Below are 20,776 nucleotides of genomic sequence, written 5' to 3'. Positions count from 1 at the left end.
CCCTATCCTGCCTGCCTCTGTCTCCTGAGGGCTGGGATTAAAGACGTGTGCCACTATGCCTAGCTTACTGCCCAGAACTTCTACCAGACACCAAGTCCAGGAGGCAGGAGTGTACTTTCCAGAGGTTTTTACTGAGGGGGCTGTGGGGGGCACCCAGCCAGAGGGCTGAGGGCCTAGGAAAGGCACACAGCGGCAGTGTGTGTGGGGTCTCCCTCTTGGTGAGGGCTGGCTTAGCAGACACAGCACCTCCTATGACCCCTCTTTGGCACTAAGCTGGGAACATTGTGCCCTCACTCCTGCCTAGCCGGCAGAGGGCACTCCCAGTGGCAGTGTAGGCTGGTGAGGGGCCAGGTTTGGCACCAGAGGCTGGGCAGACCAAAGGGACCACCCAGTGACCTCCTGTGCTGGCAGGGTGCTCATGTTGGCAATTCAGACAGCTATAAACTGGGAGTCAAATAAATTAGGTTGTAGAAGGTGGAGGAGTGGGAAGGCCAGGGCTATACTCTTCTCATGGTTCAGGAGGAACACTGTACTGTTCTGGGGGTTAACATGGGGAAGGAAGGGCACACTTTGGACCTTGTCTGATCCTATGCCTCATTCGGCTGTTTCCATGAGGGGGTGTCCTGTGGGACAGGGGCATTGGCTGGCCACCCGAAGAAATGGCAACAAAGGGATCAAAGGAACAATGAGGACTTGGGTTTCACAACCACCAGGCTTGCCAAACATTCTGGCTGCTGGCAGTAAAGGGGCAGCTCCTGCTTACTTCCTATGGCTCAGCCATACTGGTGTAGGGTCAGGACTAGGGCCTTCCAAACCCTCCACCCCTCCCCAGAGAAAAGTAAAGGACACATTACCCTAACAGGGCACAGTTCATGGAGCAGATCTCAGGGTGAAGGTGGGATGGGGGCAGGAAGAAGCAGAGTGTCCTCATTCATATCCACTTGCTCGAGAGTGGGATCTTCAGAGAAGGCAGGCAATTGGCTAGGAAGGAGGAAGGCATGCAGGGGAGTGAAGGGAGGGTGGGAGCTCCAGCTTCCTTCATGTGATCCGAGAGCCTGGAGAAGGGTAGGGGCTGGGGACAAGGTCCCCAGTCAAGTGGAGACACCTGGGACTAAGGGCTGAACTGGGGCTGCAACCTCGCCAAGGATCTGGCGGAGTTCCTGAAGGCGCCCCTGCATCTTGGGGATGCCTGCCAGCTGCTGCTCCAGGCGCTGCTTCTCCTCAGTCAGGCTCAGGCGGGCTGCAGAGTCCAGCTTCTCAAACTTCCAGCCTCCCTCCCCATCAAACTGCAGCAAGTGTGTGTGGTACTTCCTGAACAAGAGAGAGATGGAAGGCTGTCACAGGTGCTTTCCCACCTCAGGTGGCAGCCCCACTCACAACTCCAAGAGCACCTACCAGAGGGAGGGCCGGTGGGTGATGGACAGTAGTGCGATACCAGCATCTTTGGCTGCTTGGAAGATCTTGCCTTCCACATCAATGCTCACAGCACTAGTGCACTCATCCAGGAGGGCGTACTTTGGCCTTAGGGTGGGAGTGGGTGAAGAGAAAAGTTGGACTGTGGATTCCCCACCACTGTCCAACTTCTAGCCCATGGCCAGCCATTTGTGAACCATGGCCCTGTTGTACTGGGATGAGGGTGAGAGTCCTCCATGTAGTTGTCTTCCTCCTACTGGGAGCACCCACTGTCCCTTCCTTGTTGGATCCAAATCACTACATGTCCTTGAAAGACACTGCAGTGCTCACCTGTGGTAGAACATGCGGGCCATGCCAATCCTCTGCTTCTCACCTCCAGATAGGACGTCCTTCCAGTCACACACAGCCTCCCAACCTGGGCAGGAGGTGAGGGGCTCAGCTCAATTCAACAGGTACCCAGTGAGAGTCAGGGTAGGACCAGGGTTAAGTGAGGCTGATGGAAAGCCAGAGCACTTTGACCCTGGCTGAACTTGTCCAGCTGCAGACTTCTGCTCTGTGTCCTCATCTGCCTGCCTATAACACTAATAGCTAAAAGACTTGGAACAAGAACTGTCTTTCCCACATAAAATATGCTGCAGTCCTACCTCCAGAAGGATTTGGAAAGAGGGTCTTTCCAAATGTGCTCAGGTTGAGGTCAAGAAGGTGGACCCTAATCAAGTGTGGCTGGTGCCTTTATAGAGAATGGACATTTAAACACAGAGACATATATAGAGAAAAGATGTGAAGACACACAGTGAAAAGTTGGCTGGCTACCAGCTGAGCAGAGTCCCTTGATGTGTTCTTCCTCATAGTCTCTGAAGGAGCTAGCTTTGCCACACCCAAATTTGTCTCCAGAATGCCAGAAAACAAAGTTCTCTGTTGAAGCCTGTGAGTCTGTGGCACTTAGTCATGGCAGCCCCAGGATACCTAATGGGTTGACAATAAAGAACCTGTCAATACTGCCCTCAGCAGGCAGCAGATGTTGAGGGCAAAGAGCCCCAGAGACGGTTAGAGTGTTCTCCCCAGAACAGAGGCTCCTCACTAGAGGAATTGGGTCATATCTCATGGCCTGGTGCTACTATGCTGGCATAGAGGACTGAATGAGCATGTGAGGAGGGTGACTTGTCAGGACTGTGTGGCATTAGTGGCATTTCCTCTCCTATCATCCACCCTATGTTTCTATATGACTAGAAGTTTCCTTAGGGCATGTGAAACATTTTAGCTTGTCCTCTTGTGAATGGTAACCATGGTGCTAATTCTAGCCACTGTCATACATGTAGTACCCACAGAACCTTCCTAGGAAGACAGAAGGCAAGTATTCTTTGTCTTCGTCCTTCACCACTTCCTCCATCCTACAGCCTGTGACTGGACATGATGACTACAGCAGTCATATTGGTAATAAGGTAACTTTAGGAATGGAAGTCATGCACAGCATCATAACTTGGTATAAGAGCTTGTATCCCTACAGCTTATTGTGAACCTTTCTGTCCCCCAAACTGTGGCGTGTTTCTTTTAGGATCTACAGCACAGTGGAATTAACCTGTAAATGACTTGAACCATTATGAGGACTAGCATGGTACTGTTATTCGGAGTTGAATTCGATCCTAAGAGGTTGCAATTGTTGGCTACAGGTACTAGTCATTCAGAGCAACCACAGGGCACTGCAGGAGATGTTCCTCAATAAGCTTTCTCTTCTCAAAAACACTTTCTCTAGCCACTTGTCCTTCCCTCTTGGGGGCTTTCCTCAGAGTCATCCATGACTCTGCCCTCCACTCACATTCCAAGCCTCTGTGCAAACAGAAACATATACCTGGCCATCTTACCCTACCTACAGAAGGGTCAGCTTGCTCAAATGCAAAACTGATCTTATCAGTTCGTTTACCTAAAGCCTCAGAGCTTCCAGTATCTCACAGAGGCAGACAATATCTTTGTACCCCAAGCCCCAGTTGCAACCTACCCTGCTGTCATCTGGCTCCCTAACAAGGTGATTGTCCTAGGTTCTTCTTCTTCTTCTTCTTCTTTTTTCTTTTCTTTTTTTTTTTTTTTTTACAGAGGGTTTCCTAGGTAGCCAATGAGGCAAGTGCTCTGCTACTTTTCTTGGCACCCAAGCAGCCTGTTTACCCTTTCTCCCTGGCAGGCACTTTGAACTCCTGGATGCTGAGGTAACTCATGTCCCCTGCGATTAGGGGAAGAGGCCAGAGGTAGGTTGGCAACAGGTTCCCCATTAAAGTCTTGGGACAAAGGGTGACTGATGTGTGACCCCATACCCTGTCCCTACCTCCCTCCCGTTGCAGGATGTGGCGGAGATGCACGATGCCCAGGATGGCTTCCAGCTGCTGTTCCGAACAGCCCTTCCTCCGCATATCTTCCGCAGAATCAGGATAGATCACTTGGTCACGCAAGGAGCCCACGGACATGTAGGGCCTGTGGGAAAGCTGCATGTCCACTGGGGCAAGGTAGTCCTGTTTCCCAGCAGTGCTCTGTGCCTTAGTAGGCTCCGGAGTGGCCGTGGCCACAAAGCTTTCCAACTGTTGACATACCACACCCAGGTACTCCCCCAGCTAACATGTCCATATATTCACCTATGTGCATGGACACAAGTATGTGTACCACCCCCATTTGTGGGCATGAGTGTAAGAACCACCGTCCTGATCTGAAATGGACAGGACGAGTTTGTGCTCCTGACTATTGGCATCCCGATGCACAGATGGGAAAAGGTGGAGAAGACACAGGGAATGGATTTACTCACCTCTGAGGGATATAAAACATGCGCTGGGGTGGGGGCTTATAGAGTACACCACTGTATGTGGGCCAGAGTCCACCCAGGATTCGGAACAGTGAGCTCTTGCCACAGCCATTGGGGCCTGTGATGAGCAGGTGCATGCCTTCTTCCACCTGTGGAAGAATCAGGGCATGGCATCCAGAGCTTCAGTCTCTTTCCCCATACTTGAATCACTGTGGCCTCCTTCCCAGTCTCAATAAAGCTTTCTATATCTGGGATGGGGATGCATCTCAGTTGGTAGGGTGCTTGCTGAGCACACACAGACCATGGGTTCAATCCTCAGTACCACATAAACCATGTATGCTTGTAATGCAAGCACTTGAGAGGTATAAACAGCAAGATCATAAGTTCAAGTTCAATTCAACTTAAATCCTTGGCTACACAGTAAGTTCAAGGCCAACTTGCATTACATGAGATCCTGTCTCAAAAAAGAAAGAAAGAAATGAAGAAAGAAAGAAAGAAAGAAAGAAAGAAAGAAAGAAAGAAAGAAAGAAAGAAAGAAAGAAAGAAAGAAAGAAAGAGTAAGATAGGAAGGAAGGAAGAAAAGCAAGCAAGTTAGTTTCCTATATATAAGGCTGGCATGTGGGTTTTGCTATGTTGCCCAGGCTGGTCTGGAACTTAAGTCTTTCTGCCTTAGAATCCCAAGGGCTGAGATTTTAAGTGTGTGCTACCATACCAAGTCCACTCTTGATTTCTTGGCAAGTGACTACAAGGCCACAGGGATGGGGTCTAGTATGCAGAGCCTCAGCTGAATGCCAGGTCTAGGATATAGGGGAATGGACAAGACTTGATTCTTTCCCCTAAGGTCCTAACATGCCTCGATAATACAAACCAAACACAGGGGCCTCATTGGCTTTTAGACCCCAGAGTAGCTGAGCACTGGAGTTCTGGCAGCAGTAGCAGGAAGGAGGGGTTAGTCCATTTAGTGTCACTGCTAGCTAGTCAGAGAGAATGGGTCACAGAGGAGGCACAGCACCCTGCAGTAGACATGGCATGACCATCCCCAGCACTACTATCCTCAGTCCCTTCCTTTTCAGTGTAGGTGTTTCCTTATCTGCAAATGATAAGGGTGTTACTGCATGGGGCTCCCTGGAAGATCCAGGTTCTGGCCTTTGATTTACTTTAAGCAATGTGATAGGTTGACCTGTGTACCCTGAACTTATCTGAAGTACTATGTCCTACTGTCTCAGAGTGGGACCTGCCATTGCACATGAAATTAGCTAAATGAACACTAAGGCATACTGGAGGAGAGTGGGTTAAATCCAACATAGCTGGGGTCCTTACAAAGAAGTAAGATTCAAATAGACACACATAGAGGGGTGTGTATGTGTGTGAGGATAGAGGCAGAGAATAGGGTGATACAGCAGAAACCCAGGAACATTAAGGACTGTCAGTGAACCAGAAGTCAGGCAAGGCCTGGGGTGCACATTCTCTCCAAGAAAGAATCCATCTTAGTCCTTGAAGCTAGACTTCTGGCCTCAAGAATATGGAAGGAGTCCATTTCTGCTGATAATGCTGCCCAGTCCAGGGGGCTTGTTTAGGGCAGCCCCAGGACACTCACTAGCATAGGACAGTTGGTTCTGGAGGGTAGGAGTGGCAAGAGGGTTTCAGGCTCCCTCAGGGCCCCAGCCCTACTCTTCCACCTGATTCCTTGGCAGTCTTGCTCTCCATTCAGGTTCAATCTGTTCACCCAGGCTGCAGTATCTTTGCTTCCTTGGGCAAGGCAGGAAACTACCTACCTTGGGTCCATCAGGGACCATACCATTATGTTATGCTGTTTAGGGAAGGGACATGTGCTGTATGTACTCAATTGGCTTTCTAGGATCTTGCCCTTCTTCCTCCTCTCCAGGCTCAGCCAACCCCTCAGTGAAGGCAGGGGCCTGATATTCCACTTCCTCTTTCATCTTTCTAGCTTCCTCCCTTGCTGGGACATTTCAGGCCCAGGTCCCTTTGTCCCTTAGCCCCTAACTCAAGTTGTGTCCACCTATCTACCTCCTATGTTTTGAGGAAAAGCTTCACTGGGCTTCCTCTTATCAAATGATGATCAACCTTTGGTGGCATTTATTGTACTCTGCATCAGAGTCTAACTAGAGACTCTTTAAATTTATTTATTTATTTAGTTGCTTTTTTTCTTGAGACAGGGTCTCACTATGTAGCCCTGACTGTCCTGGAACCCACTCTGTAGACCAGGCTGGCCTTGAACTCACAGAGATCTGCCTTCCTCTGCCTTTTGAGTGCTGGAATTAAAGGTATGCACCACCACACCAAGCAGTGGGTAATTTTTAAGGGCATCCTAGTCTCTGATTTATCTTTGGTTTCTAATAGCCCAGAGTTCAGAGAAGCTTGATAGGATGAGCAAATGATCAAACCAGGAGTACTTTGGTAACCCTTGGACAACCCTGGTAATTGTTAGTCTCTTTTATCAGCACTCACATTATTGCTTCAGAACTCATGGTCAGAGACACGTTTGTCTCTCAGCTTGACCTTGGCCTTTTTGCCACGCAGACCTGGGGACAATGTCACTGCTAGCACAGCTAAGCAAGATGCCAAAGGTTAGGGTTCACAGATGCAGGTGGCCAGATAAACTGGGAAGTGTACCCTGTCCCCAGCTACTTGGTCCAGACTGGTTAGCACTTCAGGTTGGGCATGCTCCTCCACTTGACCTACCCTGATGTTGAGGCTGGCCACCACCACCTCTCCTGTGGGTGTGATGATGGGGATGTTCTCACAGATGATCCCCTGCTCCACATCTACCACCTGGCCTGTAGAGAGAAGGCACGGAAGGATAGGGGCACAGCATTTTTCTGCTTTCCTGTGCCCTGATGCTCACCCCAGTTCCCTTGGCACAGGCTTAACCTACCTCAATAGTAGGCCCTAGGTTCTCAAATAGTATGGTGTGGTCCAGGGCCCCATGGAAAACCAGAGGTCTTCCAACAAGTTGATAACCCCAGAGTCAAGTAGCATGCCCTAAGCTTCCACCTTTTGGTCCTCTGGAATCCGAGGCACTGAGCGGGTACTCTTGCCCTGTGACAACCCCTCTTGGCAACATTGTAAGATCAGCTACAATGCCTGAGCTCCACTGCTGCAGTACCCTGACTCCTGTGAACTGGCAGCTGGCTGGAATTTCTTTTGTGCTTACACTCTGCCTTGACTTTTTTTTTTCTGTTTCTTTTTGAAACAGGGGCTTATACTATAGCCCTCACTGGCCTTGAATATGCAGCAATCCTGCCTCAGCCTCCCAAGTGCTGGGATTACAGGCATTAGCCACCACTTATGAACGTAAATATTTTATTTATTTACTTATTCATTTATTTAATTTTAGACAGAATGCTAAACTTGACACCACCATTCCAGCTTTATGTGGTAGTACGGATTGAACCAAGGGCCTTGTGTATGCTAGGCAAACACTAACTGAGCTATATCCCTAGCCATGCAACCCTTTTTTTTTTTAATTGCAGTGTTGGGAAATAAACCCAAGGTCTCATTTTTGTTAGGCAAGCACTCTACTACTGAACTACATACATATATCCGCATCCCTCACTGCCTTGATTTATCTGTGTGGGTATAAGATAACCAGCACTGAGAGTCCATAACCCTTTCTGTCTTAACTGGTAACCCAGACCAACATACTTGGGAGGGTGTGTCAGTAGCCAAACCGGTAGCCAGTGCTTGGAGAATGCAGGCTGCTGGGCCAGCCCCCTCCCAAGTGATCTAGTTTTCAATGATCTTTCTGGCAATGAGTGCTGAGTGGATGAGACAGGATATACAGGGTTCCTTGAGTGTTGGGGTAGTAATGTGAAGAGACAAAGCAGTGGGTAAGAAGGCAGAGGAAGCACTCTGCACCAAGGGTACCTTACCTTGGATCTTCAGGGGCCCCTCTACACGGACACCAGACTGTACCATGGCCCCAGGCCTAGCCTGAGCCTCCTCTAGATCCCCGGTCCTCTTAAAACGACAGTGTTGGACATCTTCAAATACCTGGAACATCTCATACACTCTGGCTGTGTAGCCAGCCAGCTCTGTCACCTATAAGGAGGGTGACATGGGCTCAACTTCAACTAGTTTGGGAGTGGGAGAGCAGGCAGGATGGGAGCTGCACTGGGGTTACCTCCTTGTAGGATGACATGATCCTCTCGGTGGCATCTGCAGCAGCTGTGAGGAGGTTTCGGGCAATGGTGAAGGCTTCTGTGCGCTCACTAACCAGCTCCTCCTCCTTCATTTCCAAGGCTGCCTTCTTGATGGCTTCTGAGTCTACAAACCAAGGTTAGGGGTAGGAGAGACAGTGGAAAGTCACAGAGCTACCATGGAAAAGATGAGCATTGTGCATACCATGTTATGATAGATGTACAGAAACACTTATGTTCTCAACCTCACAGCATAAATAAAAACTGACTGACTCACAGGAGAAAATGGGTAAAACTTGTTCTTAGATTTGATTTCTTAGCCATGTGCTGTGGGATGGTCTGTATGTCAAGTGTGTTGCTGATTGGTCAATAAATAAATCACTGATTGGCCAGTGGCCAGGCAGGAAGTATAGGCGGGACAAGGAAGAGAATAAAGCTGGGAAGTGGAAGGCTGAGTCAGAGAGACACTGTCAGCCGCCATGATGAGAAACAGCATGTGAAGATGCCGGTAAGCCATGAGCCACATGGCAAGGTATAGATTAATAGAAATGGATTAATTTAAGCTGTAAGAACAGTTAGCAAGAAGCCTGCCATGGCCATACAGTTTGTAAGCAATATAAGTCTCTGTGTGTTTACTTGGTTGGGTATGAGCAGCTGTGGGACTGGCGGGTGAGAGAGATTTGTCCTGACTGTGGGCCAGGCTACAAAACTCTAGCTACAAATGGCGTCCAACGTGGTGAGACTAGAAGCACAAGTAGTTAAAGAAAAACAAATCAACCTGAACTTCAAAATAAATACTTTTGAGCACTGAGGGACATCATCAGCAAAGTGCAAAGGCAACAATACAGACTGGGAAGGAATGCTTGTAAACCACATGGCTAGTAAAGGTATGGTCCTCTAAAACTTTTCTTAGCCCAGAGCAATCTAGCATTTGGTTGTGGAGGCAGGAGGATATATATATATAATATATATTATATATAATATATATATATATTATATAATATATATATATAAATGCCAGGTGTGGTAGCACACACCTATAATCTCAATACTCTGAAAAGGCTGAGGAAGGAGGATTGCCTCAAGTTCAGGGCCAATAGTGTGGAACATTTTCTCAAAAAAATTAAAGATATATAAAGAGCAATAGGGTGGGCTGGTGAGGTGGCTCAGCTGGTAAAGGTGCTAACCACAAAGCCTGATGACCCAAGTTTGACCCCCAGGATCTGTATGGTGGAAGTTGAGAACTAACTCCCAAAAGTTGTCTTCTGACTTCTACATGTGTGTAGCATGAGTACTTCCTCATCCTACTATCATAATAAATAAGTAAATATGTCATCCTGACTAGGGAAGCTGGAGCAATGGGAGGTAAGAGCAGACATTGACCAGGTGAGAAGTAGGACCCTCACCCATGGCTGGGAGGAGATGAAAATAGAAAAGCACTTGGCAGTTCCTTACAAAGTTAAACAGTGAATTTCCAAAGGACCTAGGAATTCCTCTCCTAGCTATATAGCCAGGAGAAACAAAAGCATGAGTTCACACAGAATCTTGTATGGAATGTTCACAGTACTGCTATTCATAACAGCCAAAAGGTGGAAACAATTAGCCTGTTTGGTAATGGATGAAGACATTGAAGTGTATATGGTAGAACAAAACTAGATTCCTATCTCTTGCCCTATACAGAACAATTCTAAATGAATCAAATACCTTTTGTACCCTTGGTATGAGGATACACTCTTGAAACCCCAGCACTTGGGAAGACAAAGATGAAGATCAGAAGTTGAATGCCCTCCTTGGCTACATAGTGAATTCCAGGCCAGCCTAAGCTACATGAGATCCTGACTAAAAAAAAAAAATGCATGCTGGGCATGGTGGCACACACCTTTAATTTCAGCACTTGGGAGCTACAGGCAGGTGGATTTCTGTGATTTTGAGGCCATTCTGGTCTACAAAGCGAGCTCCACACTAGTCAAAGCTACATAGTAAGACCCTGTCTAAAAATAACAGCAAAATTAAATACCAAACAAAACAAAACAACAAGCGATCCAGTTACACACACACACAATCTGTGTGGCATGTGTCTACCACATCATACACATGCACACACAATAAATAATAAATAAAAAATAAAGAAAAATGTTGAACACCCTAGCTACCAGGGAAATGGAAGTAAAAAGTATACCAAATTCCATCATCCTACAGAGGATGGCTACCATCAAGTTCCAGGCCCACCAGAGATACAAAGTGAGAACCCTGTCTTAAAAAAAAAATAAAGTCTGCCAGGCGATGGTGGCACACGCCTTTAATCCCAGCACTTGGAAGGCAGAGGCAGGCGGATCTCTGTGAGTTCGAGGTCAGCCTGGTCTATAGTGCAAGTTCAAAAAACAAACATAAACTTACAAAAAAAGGAATGACAACAAATGCTGGGAGGATGTAGGGAAAGGTGAACCTCTTTCCTTTTTTTTGTGCAGGAATGTAAATGGGTGCAGCTGCTATGTCAATCAATGTGGAGGATCCTTAAAAAACTGAAAATAGGACTTCCATATGACATATCTGTACCACTCCTGCACAAACACCTAAAGGACTCTAAGTCCTACCACAGAGATACTTGCACATCCATGTTTATTGCTGCACTATTCACAATAGCCAAGAAATGCAATCAGCCTAGATGGCCATCAATAGATGAATAGATAATGAAAATGTGGTACATATATAAAATGGAGTTTTATTCAACCATAAAGAAATTGAAATTATGTCATTTGCTAGAAAATAGATATAACTGGAAATCAACATACTAAGCAAAACACACTGGACTCAGAAAGACAAACATCATGTTCTCTAAAATTTATGAAAACGGAGATTAACAGGGGCAGGGAGAGAGACAGGAGAATGTAACAGGAGGTGAATCTGGTAAGAGTACATGATATAGTTGAATGAAAATGTCTTTATGAAAGCTGAACATAGTGATGCATGCCTTTTATCCTAGTACTTGGGAGGCAGAGGCCAGCCTGGTTTGTATAGTGAGTTCCAGGAAAGCCAGAGCTACATAGTGAGACCCTGGCTCAGAAAAACAAACAAACAAACAAACAAACAAACAAACACTTTATGAAACCTATCATTACATACAATGAATATATAGTTAAAAAGCATTTATAAGTCAGATGTGACGACACATGCCTGTCTCAAAAGAACAGAAAGAGAAATTGTGGTATATGCATATAATGAAATATTAGTCAGCCATAAGAGGGAATGAAGGACTGGTTCACTTCCAACATAGATGAACCTTGAAACAATTATGTTCACTGAAAGAAGCCAGACAGCAAAGGTCACATACCATATGATTCCATTTCTATGCGATGTCTGGAATAAACAAATCCATAGAGATAGAAGGCAGATTAGAGGATGCCAGGGGCTGAGTGACAGAAGATTAGGAGTGACTGATAATGGATCTGGAGTTTCCTTTAGAGGTAATCAAAGTGTTCTGGACTTAGATAATGGTGATGGTTACACAATTGTTAAAAAAAACTGGAGAGATGGCTCAGAGGTTAAGAGCACTGTTTGCTCTTCCAAAGGTCCTGAGTTCAATTCCCAGCAACCACATGGTGGATCACAACCATCTGTAATGAAATCTGGTGCCCTCTTCTGGCCTGCAGGGATATGTGCAGACAGAACAGTGTATACATAATAAATAAATCTTAAAAAAAATATAAAAAAATCTTAAAAAAAACCCCTGATTATATATATATATATATATATATATATATATATATATATATATATATATATATATATATAAGTTTTTTGAGACAGGGTTTCTCTGTGGAGCTTTGAGCTTTGGCTGTCCTGGAACTTGCTCTGTAGACCAGGCTGGCCTCGAACTCACAGAGATCCACCTGCCTCTGCCTTCAGTGTTGGGATAAAAGGTGTGCTGCCTTGAGGTATATTTTTAAAAAGGCTGAATTGAATGGTCTGTTAATCACATCTCAATAACATCTATTAAGGAGCTGGAGAGATGGCTCAGTGGTTAAAAGCAGAGGATCTGAGTTTGAGTAGCTTCCAACTGCCTGTCACTCCTGCTCCAAGGGATTTAATGCTTCTGGCTTCTTAAGGCATCTGTATTCACATGTACATACTTGCCCTCCACATACACATAATTGTTGGGTACCTTATCAGTTCTTCTTGCTGAATATCTGGATTTCTTCATTCAGCTCCTACTGAGCTTTGTTTCTTAAGTGTGACTTTTCTCCTCCTGACTTTGCAGTCCCCCACATTCTCCCTCACATTCTACTCTGTGGTCTCTAACCTCCTGTCAATGGACATCTCTGATTTCTTACAAGAATCACTCCTGTCTAAACCTGCTGTTTTGGTCACAGTTTATATCCCATGGCCATGCCCTTAAAGTCTCCATAGTTGACAGTTTAGACTTTCAAGACCTTATGACCCACAGAAGAGCAAGGCTTTAATAAATTATTATTATTAGTAGTAGTATGTGTATGCATGTATATGTACATGTAATATGTGGGCACACATGTACAACAGCATACATGTAGGGGTCAGAGGACAACTTCGTGGAGTGGGTTCTCTTCACTTTTTAAAAAATAATTTATCTCTTTTTATTTCATGTGCATTGGTGTTTTGCCTGTGTGTATGTCTGTGTGAGGGTGTCAGAATCCCTAGAACTAGAGTTACAGACAGTTGTGAGCTGCCATGTGGGTGCTGGGAATTGAACCCGGGTCCTCTGGAAGAGCACCCAGTGCTCTTAACCACTAAGCCATCTCCCTTTTCTTTCCACTTTTATGTGGGCTCCAGAAATCAAACTCAGACCACCAGGTTTTCAGGGAAAGCACCTTTATCTGCTAAGCCATCTTGCCAGCCCCAGTGCAAGGTTTTTACACATGGAACCTGGAAATGTGGTGGGGAACATGAAAGAAGCCAGCTCCAAGGGGGGTGCAGATAGATGAATAATGAGTGTCCACTGGGGAGTCATCAAAGGACCAGGGCTCTGGTAGGTGAAGCTGTGGGAGGAGGTAACCAGGATATATATGACCCTCAAGTGGATTAATGGCTGGGGTTGGTCAGGGAGGAAAAGGTACAAAGAGTCAGCTCAGAAAAGTTCAAGTTTGAAAGGGAACAGGATGGATGCCTTCAGGGCCTGGCCCAGGAAATGGGGGAGGGGAAATTAATGCACTAAAGTTGTGGTGAGCTAAATCTAAATATCCCTTTTTCCACTGTGTCTTCAAAGACATAGCTACAGTAGGCAGCAGAGACATTAGCCCTTCTTCCCAATATCCCTATAGCTTTTCCTTTGTCAGTGAGACAAAGGAAGGGACATGTCTTTGTGACCAGGACATTCTGGCAGCAGCTAGCACTTCCTAGAGGCAGACCATCCTAGGACCTTTGGAGTTAAGGCTTGGCAGACAAGATACTGCAATCTCAACCCCTTTCCAGCCCTGGGGCTACCATTGCAGGACAGCAAAACAAAGCTTATCTAAAATCATCCCCAGTGGTAAGGTAAGGTGGCTTCCTCTAAGGCTTTCTTTGAAGTACTTGGAACATCACTTGCCACATCTATACCCTCATTCAGCTCACCATAAAAGGTGAGGGAGAAAAATCACACAAAGAAGTGACATACACAAAGAGGCAGTACTTGGGAGAGGAGTAAGGCAGAACACATAAAGGTAGGCAGAAATAGTTAAATGTTTTAAAAAATTCAAGTTGGACATGACTGAAAGAAAAACAACAGGTGACCTGGAGAGTTATTAAGCAAAAAGAAAGACTGAGAAGCTGAAAAGCCTAAATATGGCTCATTGGTTAAGAGCTGTTGTTGCTTGTGGTTGTTTGAATGAGCATGGCACCCATAGGCTCATATTTCTGAATGCTTGGTCCTCAGTTGGAACTGTTTTGGGAAGGATTAGGAAGTATGGCCTTTTGGAGGAGGTGTGTTAAGGAGGGTGGGGGTGGGCTTTGAGGTTTCAAAAGCCCATGACAGGCCTAGTCTCTCTGGCTCTCTGCCTCCAATTTGTGGGTAAGATGTAAATTCTCAGCTACTGCTCCAGTGCCATGCCTGCTTGTCTGCTGCCACGTTCTCCATCATGATGGTCACGGACTCACCCTCTGAAACTATAAGCAAGTTCCCAATTAAATGCTTTCTTTTATAAGCTGCCTTGCTCTCTTCTGGCTTCTGCAGGCACCAGGTATGCACTAGGTACACAAACATATGTGGTGGCAAAACAATCATATACATAATATTAAAAAAAGAGAAAAGCATGCATATTTGAAGGAAATACAAGTCTGATGCAAGGAGAAGCAGAAACTCACACCTAAGCACATTTCACTAAAGCTGAAGAATACAAAAGAGAAAGAAAATGATAAAGGTATCTAGAGAGAAAATGCATGGTACTAATAATTAAACTAACAAAAAAATTTAACAGCTATGCAAGAAGGGAGAAGACAATGAAATTTTGTCAAATGACTGGAATAAATTAACTGTCCACTAAATTTTTATGCTTAACCTAACTAGTTCAGGAATAAGAGTAAAAGATTTAAAAAAAGAGTGAAAGATATTTTCAGACAAATTAATTAAAAAAGACCCCATGAAGCTGGGTAGTGGTGGTGCATGCCTTTAATCCCAGCACTCAGGAGGCAGAGGCAGGTGGATCTCTGTGAGTTTGAGGCCAGCCTGGTCTACAGAGCAAGATCCAGGACAGCCAGGACTGTTACACAGAGAACCCTGTCTCGAAAAACCAAGACAACAACAACAACAAAAACAAAAACAACCCTCCAAAAAAGAACCCAAAATCAAAAGACCTCATGATACCCTTACTAAAAGAACTTTTTAGCCAGGCACAGTGTAATACTAGCACTTTGGAGGCTGAGGCAGGAGGATGTTCAAGGGTAGTCTGGGCTACAAAGAGAACTCCATTTCAAATCAAAACAAACCACAAAAAGAAAGAGTTAACTTCTGAAAATGTCTATCAGGAAGGATGACTAAAGGAAGGGAATGCTGAGCAGAGATATCAGTATCCATATGGGTGAGTTTACACAAATCACACAAAGCCATAATAGAGAATGAAAGCACATGATAGTCAGGTGTGCTGGCACTCACTAGTAATCTCCAGCACTCAGGAAATGGGTAGGAGGATCAATAATTCACAGTCACACTCAGTTACATAATGAGTTCAAGGTTAGCCTGGGCTATAAGAGGCCTTCTCTCAAAAATCAAAACACACAAACAAAACAAACAAAAAGAAAAAAAACCCCACAAAACTTCAGGCGGGGTTGTAATGACAGGTGTCATAGGGGTTGCTTCTCAGTTAAACTATTCTAAGGCTTAGGAGGAGGGGAGCTATTGATTAACCTAAGGAGACTTTCAAGAAATGCATGTTCACCTTTTCAAGGGCAATCACTAAAAGTTGAATGAATAAATTGCAAACCAGTAGAGGAACAAACAGAAATAAAGACAATCTGACTACCACCAAAGTGACAGGTAGGGCAGCTTCCTACTCCCTACAAAGGCCTTGCAATTTGTAAGAACCATTTGCTGGAAGAAACCAAGGCTGAGTCATGAAGGGATTTACCCAAACCATTTCCTATGCTTATCTCCAATTAAAATTGGGCTGAGGACAGATGGGTAAAGGGTACACACATGTGGAAAAGTGGTATGTGGAGTTCCTAAATCTGTGGTGCCTTCTTGGCACCAAGGACCCTGAGATGCATACATGGCAGCTAAGAGCTCTGAGGAATGCCTGACTTCTGATAATCTCAAGGCCAGTAGGACCTCAGTGTAGAAGGGAAAATTGGATGGCTGAGCTCTGGGCCCTAGTCCCTGGATCCTTGGTTCTTACCTGACTCTGCATAGCCAGTCGCTGTGATGATGGGGACAGCTACCATGAGCAGGCCAGATGCACTCCACACATATTTCATGAGGAACTGTTCCAGCATGACATACCATAGGCGTTCCAGCAGGATAAGGTTGATCTGTGAAGCCAGGTCTTGATAGGAGTGTTGTAGTAGTGCCAGTTCCACCTGCAAGGGCAATAGATATCCAACAGTCTTGTGACAACTCCTGGGGGGTAATGGTGAGCATCCCCAAGTACGGCCCACATACATGCTAAGCTATTTGATGGCCACAAGGCCAAGGGATTCAAGACTATATTTGTGGTGGGGCCAAGTCTCAAATAGGGGTGATGGTAAGGGACTGCCTGATGTTATGGGGCAGCTCCTATCCTTTCAATTACTGCTGTGGTTGGGACATTTACTGCTTTCCTCTCTGTATCCTGCCAGGGCAGTTTCTGGATCCAGGCCCCCGAGGGCAGTTGCCTTTCATCTTCTGCTGACCCCATTTCTTTGGGCTCCCTCCTAGTGCCTCCCCACTCCAGAAATCATGAGCAATAGTTTTTCTACCTTGAACTAAGCAAAGTGCAGCATGGGAGAGCAAATGATAAAGCTCTTGGTTTTGTAAAACTCAATAAATAGTCTCAGTCTACTTAGGCTCTATTTCCTGCTACTTTTCCAGGACTCTTTTCTCTGAGAAAATTACACTGAATTTTCCCACCAAAACAAGTAAATATACTCTCAAGTCTGGTGGCAGCTGCAGTCAGACAGGCCTTGGAGGAGTCTAGAAGTATTGGGAAGTATTCATGACAAGGTGACTGTGGTGTTTCAAATTGCTCTGCCCCCACCCCCATGCCCAGCATGACACTGGTTGTCAAGTGTTTTCACTTCTTTCTCCATTTTGCTGCCATACACCTCATTGTATATATTCTCATGTCTATTGCAAGACAGAGAAATAGAGAGAGACAAAGTGACCTGCTCAAGCTCATACTGCCTGGAGATAGCAAGCAGTGTAGGAATGTGGACTGAATGGGCCGGGCTGTTCAGAGAATCAGATTTTCATTTTGGTTTGAGGTATGGTGGCTAGAATTTAGGTCCTTGGGCATTCTAGGCCTTGAGCATGCTAGGTGAGCACTCTACCACTGAGTTTATTTCCAGCCCTAGAGAACCAGACTTCTGTTTTTTATATATTTGTGACAGGGTCTCATTATATAGCCCTGGCTGGTCCGGAATGCTTTATGTAGACCAGAGCCAACCTCAAATTTGTGACAATTTTCCTGTCTCTGCTTCCCAAGTGCTGGGATTACAGGTGTGCACCACCATGCCTGGCCTTTTTGTTATTTTTGAGACAGCCTCACTCTGTGCTGAGAAACTCATTATGTAGACCATGAACTCACAGTCATCCTCCTGCCTCAGCCTGATAACTAGATTCTTACAAATAAAGCTGATTTAAGACTTACTTAGTTCTTTCAAGCAGGAGGTTGTATACATATGTATGTGTACACATAAATATGCACTGTTTGAAATTCTAGCAAGAATATAATACCCTGCTGTTTGCCTACCTGCCAGCCAGCCAGTTAGTTCCCTTCTGTCATAAACTGTTAATCTGAATCTAGGCCCATGTCCACAGTACATTAGTCAGTGGGACTAGAGTGGGACATGTGCCTATACAAGGCAGTCAACTCACCACGGTGGCCCATCATTTCATACAGCTTAGACAAGCAGACCAAGGGTGTACACAAGGTCCCTGGGTCCAGCAAGAGAACTCTATTGTTGAATGTGCTATTTCCTGAAGCTAGCCCAGAGGAAGTCTTTCTAAATACCATGCTCTTTCTTTTGCATGCTCTGCCTAGGCCTGCTCATATAGCCCAGCTTTCTTCAAACCCAGCTTCTCATTCCTAAAGTGAGTAAACTACCTTGCAGCACGCTGGTAATCTAGGTTTGTGCCTTGAGCTGGTAGCAGTGCCAGCTCAGGCTGATGGTGTAGCTATGGATATTGTGCCAAGTGCCTCACCCAAGGCCCTGGCTGCTTGCCAAGGCCCTGCAGCCCGGTATGCAGAAGAGAATGGGAGAGGGGTTATAGTGAGGGTGAGACACTTTTTCTCCTCATCTGAAACCTGACCTGGACCAGAGATACCTCTCTTTGCAGAATGTAGAGACAAATCCTTTCTGAAAGTCAAAGACAAGCCTGATTCTCTTTATGATATGGAGTCAATGAGACAAGGTCCTGGGGCAAGTGGCTACCTGACCCAGGAAGCACACACAGACTTTCAAGAAATGGGTGATTTTGTGTCCCTCCCTCGCCCCAAGCACTGGGGAACCGAAACTAGTTGCCAGAATAAGGCCTGAGGCAGCTGCAACCACAGGCCTAAGGAAGGGGAGGGGCTGCCACAGAATAAAGCCTGCACTGGCCTGAAGTACCTTTCCCAGTGTCTGACAGCTCTCCTGGACCCAGCCTACCTCATAGAGTGGCTGGGATCTGGGCGGAAGGGCGGGGGTGGGGGTGGGGTGGAGCTTGTCAGGCCTTGGGCCTGCGACCAGCAGAGGCTGGGGCCAGGCATCCCCTATCCCTGGGAGGGAGGGAGGCAGCTAGGAAGGTTGCTTGCCAAGCCTGTCAGTCACCAGCCAGGCATGCCTGGGGCTTTGATAGCCTTGACCCTGAGCACTAGCTGCTGTGCTGAGCTCTGCTTGTTAACTTCTGCTTGGGCTGAGTCATGCCCATAATACTAGTCAGCCCAGGCAGCCAGCTCTGCTGGATGCTGGCCTTCAAAGGGCCCAGAGGTGCAAGAGAGGTTAGGTAGCAGGCTGTGTCCTACCATCCCTGCTCCCAGATGGTAGGAGTCTAATTCCTCCCAGTTGGTTGCAGGAATGGTTGACTGCAAGATTGGAGTGAGCTGAACCAGTAGCATCTCAAACCACTAGAATCTAAAGCTCCAAGTCCAAGACAATTTCACCAAGGAAGCAGAAGTGGCCTGGAGGTTGCAGGCAGCCAGCACAGGGAAGTTCCCACCCAGTGGTGCCATTTCTCCATTTCAGCTCCTTAAGACTAGCCATCCAAGGCCTACCCCTGAGCTCGTTCCAGTGCCTAATCACAACTTTAACATCAGCCTGAGTAGGCCTTAGTCTTTCTCTACTGCTTATAGCCAGCTGCCATGGGTCTCCCAGACACCCCCTCTCCCATATAAGCAGCATTTCAACCTGCCCCACCTCATGGCCCCCGTAGAAGGCAATTTCCTCTGAGTTGGCCACCACTCGAGAGTGCATGTAGCGCAGTTCTCCCTTCCGCCTGGCCTCCTCTGCCACCAGCTCCCCAAACTTGGGAGAGAAGGCTCGAAGCACGTTGGCTGTTAGGAACACCACCAGGCCAGCGATGGCTGAGGGCCAGGCTGTGCCAGCTCCTCTGGAGCGGGCAGCTCGAAGGAGAGTGTAGGATGTCACAGCCACGTCCAGGAGCGGCTTGGTCAGGTTGGAATACAGGTGGGCTACAGAGGCAGCAAAGGCTACCACATCCTCCGTCAGAGATTGGTCAGGGTTTCGAAGCCGTCCATCCATGTTGCTTACTCGGTAGTAAGTCTGCTGGGAGAAGTAGAGGCTGTAGGCATGAGCAACTAGACGACTTCGGAAAGACAGAGCCAGCTGGCCCTCTAGGTAACGGATGGCACTGTTGATGAAAGTGGCAGGAAGGGCGATGAGGAGCCATTGCAGCAGTTGCCAGCTAAAGGCCCGTGGGTCCTTGCGTACAATGCAGCGGGCCAGTCTGCCGTCCAAGCGGGCCACATACACAGACAGGAAAGTTCGGCTTACCAGAGCAGCAGAATGCAGGGCCAGCAGCCCTGTTTCCCGGCACAAGACTCGGGGGAACAGCAGCCTCAGGAGCACCAGGAGCCGCTGCAGGAATACCCGGTTCATACCAGCCCTGGCTGCTGTGGCCCCAGAGGTCTCTTGCATGGGCTCCCCAGTTGGCACCTGAGGGCCTCTGGCAGGAGTCAGACACTGCCGTACTAGAGGGTAGATTTTGTGGACTCCATAGGCTGTGAGGGCCAGGACCACAGCTGTGCGCTTCAGCGTGGTCACCCTCGAGGATCGTGGAGTAGAAAGCACCGGCATGTCACCTGGACTGGTGGGCAGGCTGAGGGGTGGGACTATTGCCCAAGGCTGCAGTTGCAGGCAGATGCTGGAAGGGCTGTTGCTCCGACCCAGGGCTCGTTGTCTAGGCAACTGGAAACCTTGAAGTGATTCCTGAGACTGTGGCTTTAGGTCCCTGGAGTGGTGCTGGGGCCCTTAGATCGGTTGGCTTAGGATCCTCCAGGGTCGTGGCCTCTTCAGGCAGCCCAGGTGGAGGAAACTGGCTTCCCTCTCCAGATAGTCCCTTAGCCCCTGAGGTCAGAGCCTCGAGAGGTCTTAAGGAAAGAAGCTGTCTCTTCCCTTCCACCTCCTCTTACTGCTACTCCTCCCCTTTGTGACGCCCCTCCCCGGGGCACCAGGAGTGTTCGTCCGCTTTGCACCCGGGCTGAAGCTTCAGTGACTTCGCCACAGCCCAGGATCCCCACCCACCCACCCCTCCCTAGGGGGGATGGGAGGCGGAGTT

The 20,776-nt window shown here is 47.1% G+C and overlaps 1 protein-coding gene across 2 annotated transcripts; it reads right to left on the bottom strand.

The window, feature by feature from the left end:
* Positions 1 to 110: 110 nt before the first annotated feature.
* On the bottom strand, positions 111 to 20,707 carry Abcd1 (ATP binding cassette subfamily D member 1). 2 transcript variants are annotated; one of them, XM_052741731.1, is made up of 10 exons: positions 19,396 to 20,706; positions 16,200 to 16,380; positions 8,343 to 8,485; positions 8,092 to 8,260; positions 6,902 to 6,996; positions 4,202 to 4,347; positions 3,731 to 3,876; positions 1,744 to 1,828; positions 1,396 to 1,521; positions 111 to 1,311 (listed from the first exon to the last, which is right to left on the bottom strand). In XM_052741731.1, the coding sequence occupies exons 1-10, from the start codon at positions 20,293 to 20,295 to the stop codon at positions 1,092 to 1,094; spliced, it is 2,211 nt and encodes a 736-aa protein (XP_052597691.1). In that variant the 5' UTR covers positions 20,296 to 20,706; the 3' UTR covers positions 111 to 1,091. The 2 variants fall into 2 exon arrangements, with proteins under 2 accessions (XP_052597691.1, XP_052597701.1); XM_052741741.1 differs by lacking the exons at positions 6,902 to 6,996; positions 8,092 to 8,260 and having other exon boundaries at positions 19,396 to 20,707.
* Between the last annotated feature and the right edge of the window lie 69 nt (positions 20,708 to 20,776).

The sequence above is a fragment of the Peromyscus californicus genome, unplaced genomic scaffold, assembly GCF_007827085.1.
Source record: "Peromyscus californicus insignis strain IS unplaced genomic scaffold, ASM782708v3 Scaffold_10__1_contigs__length_136768540, whole genome shotgun sequence".
Classification (NCBI taxonomy): Eukaryota; Metazoa; Chordata; class Mammalia; order Rodentia; family Cricetidae; genus Peromyscus; species Peromyscus californicus.
Note: the sequence above shows the minus strand (reverse complement) of the source record. Positions and strands in the feature narration are given on the sequence as shown.

What these genes read in the sequence shown, in the direction of transcription:
- Abcd1 (XM_052741731.1), bottom strand. Translation starts at nt 20,295, where the DNA reads ATGCCGGTGCTTTCTACTCCACGATCCTCGAGGGTGACCACGCTGAAG. An exon ending in TCATGTCATCCTACAAGGAG is followed by an intron (nt 8,261 to 8,342) that starts GTAACCCCAGTG and finishes CCCTCCTTATAG; the next exon opens with GTGACAGAGCTGGCTGGCTA. An exon ending in CATCCTGCAACGGGAGGGAG is followed by an intron (nt 1,829 to 3,730) that starts GTAGGGACAGGG and finishes CCTCCTGCCCAG; the next exon opens with GTTGGGAGGCTGTGTGTGAC.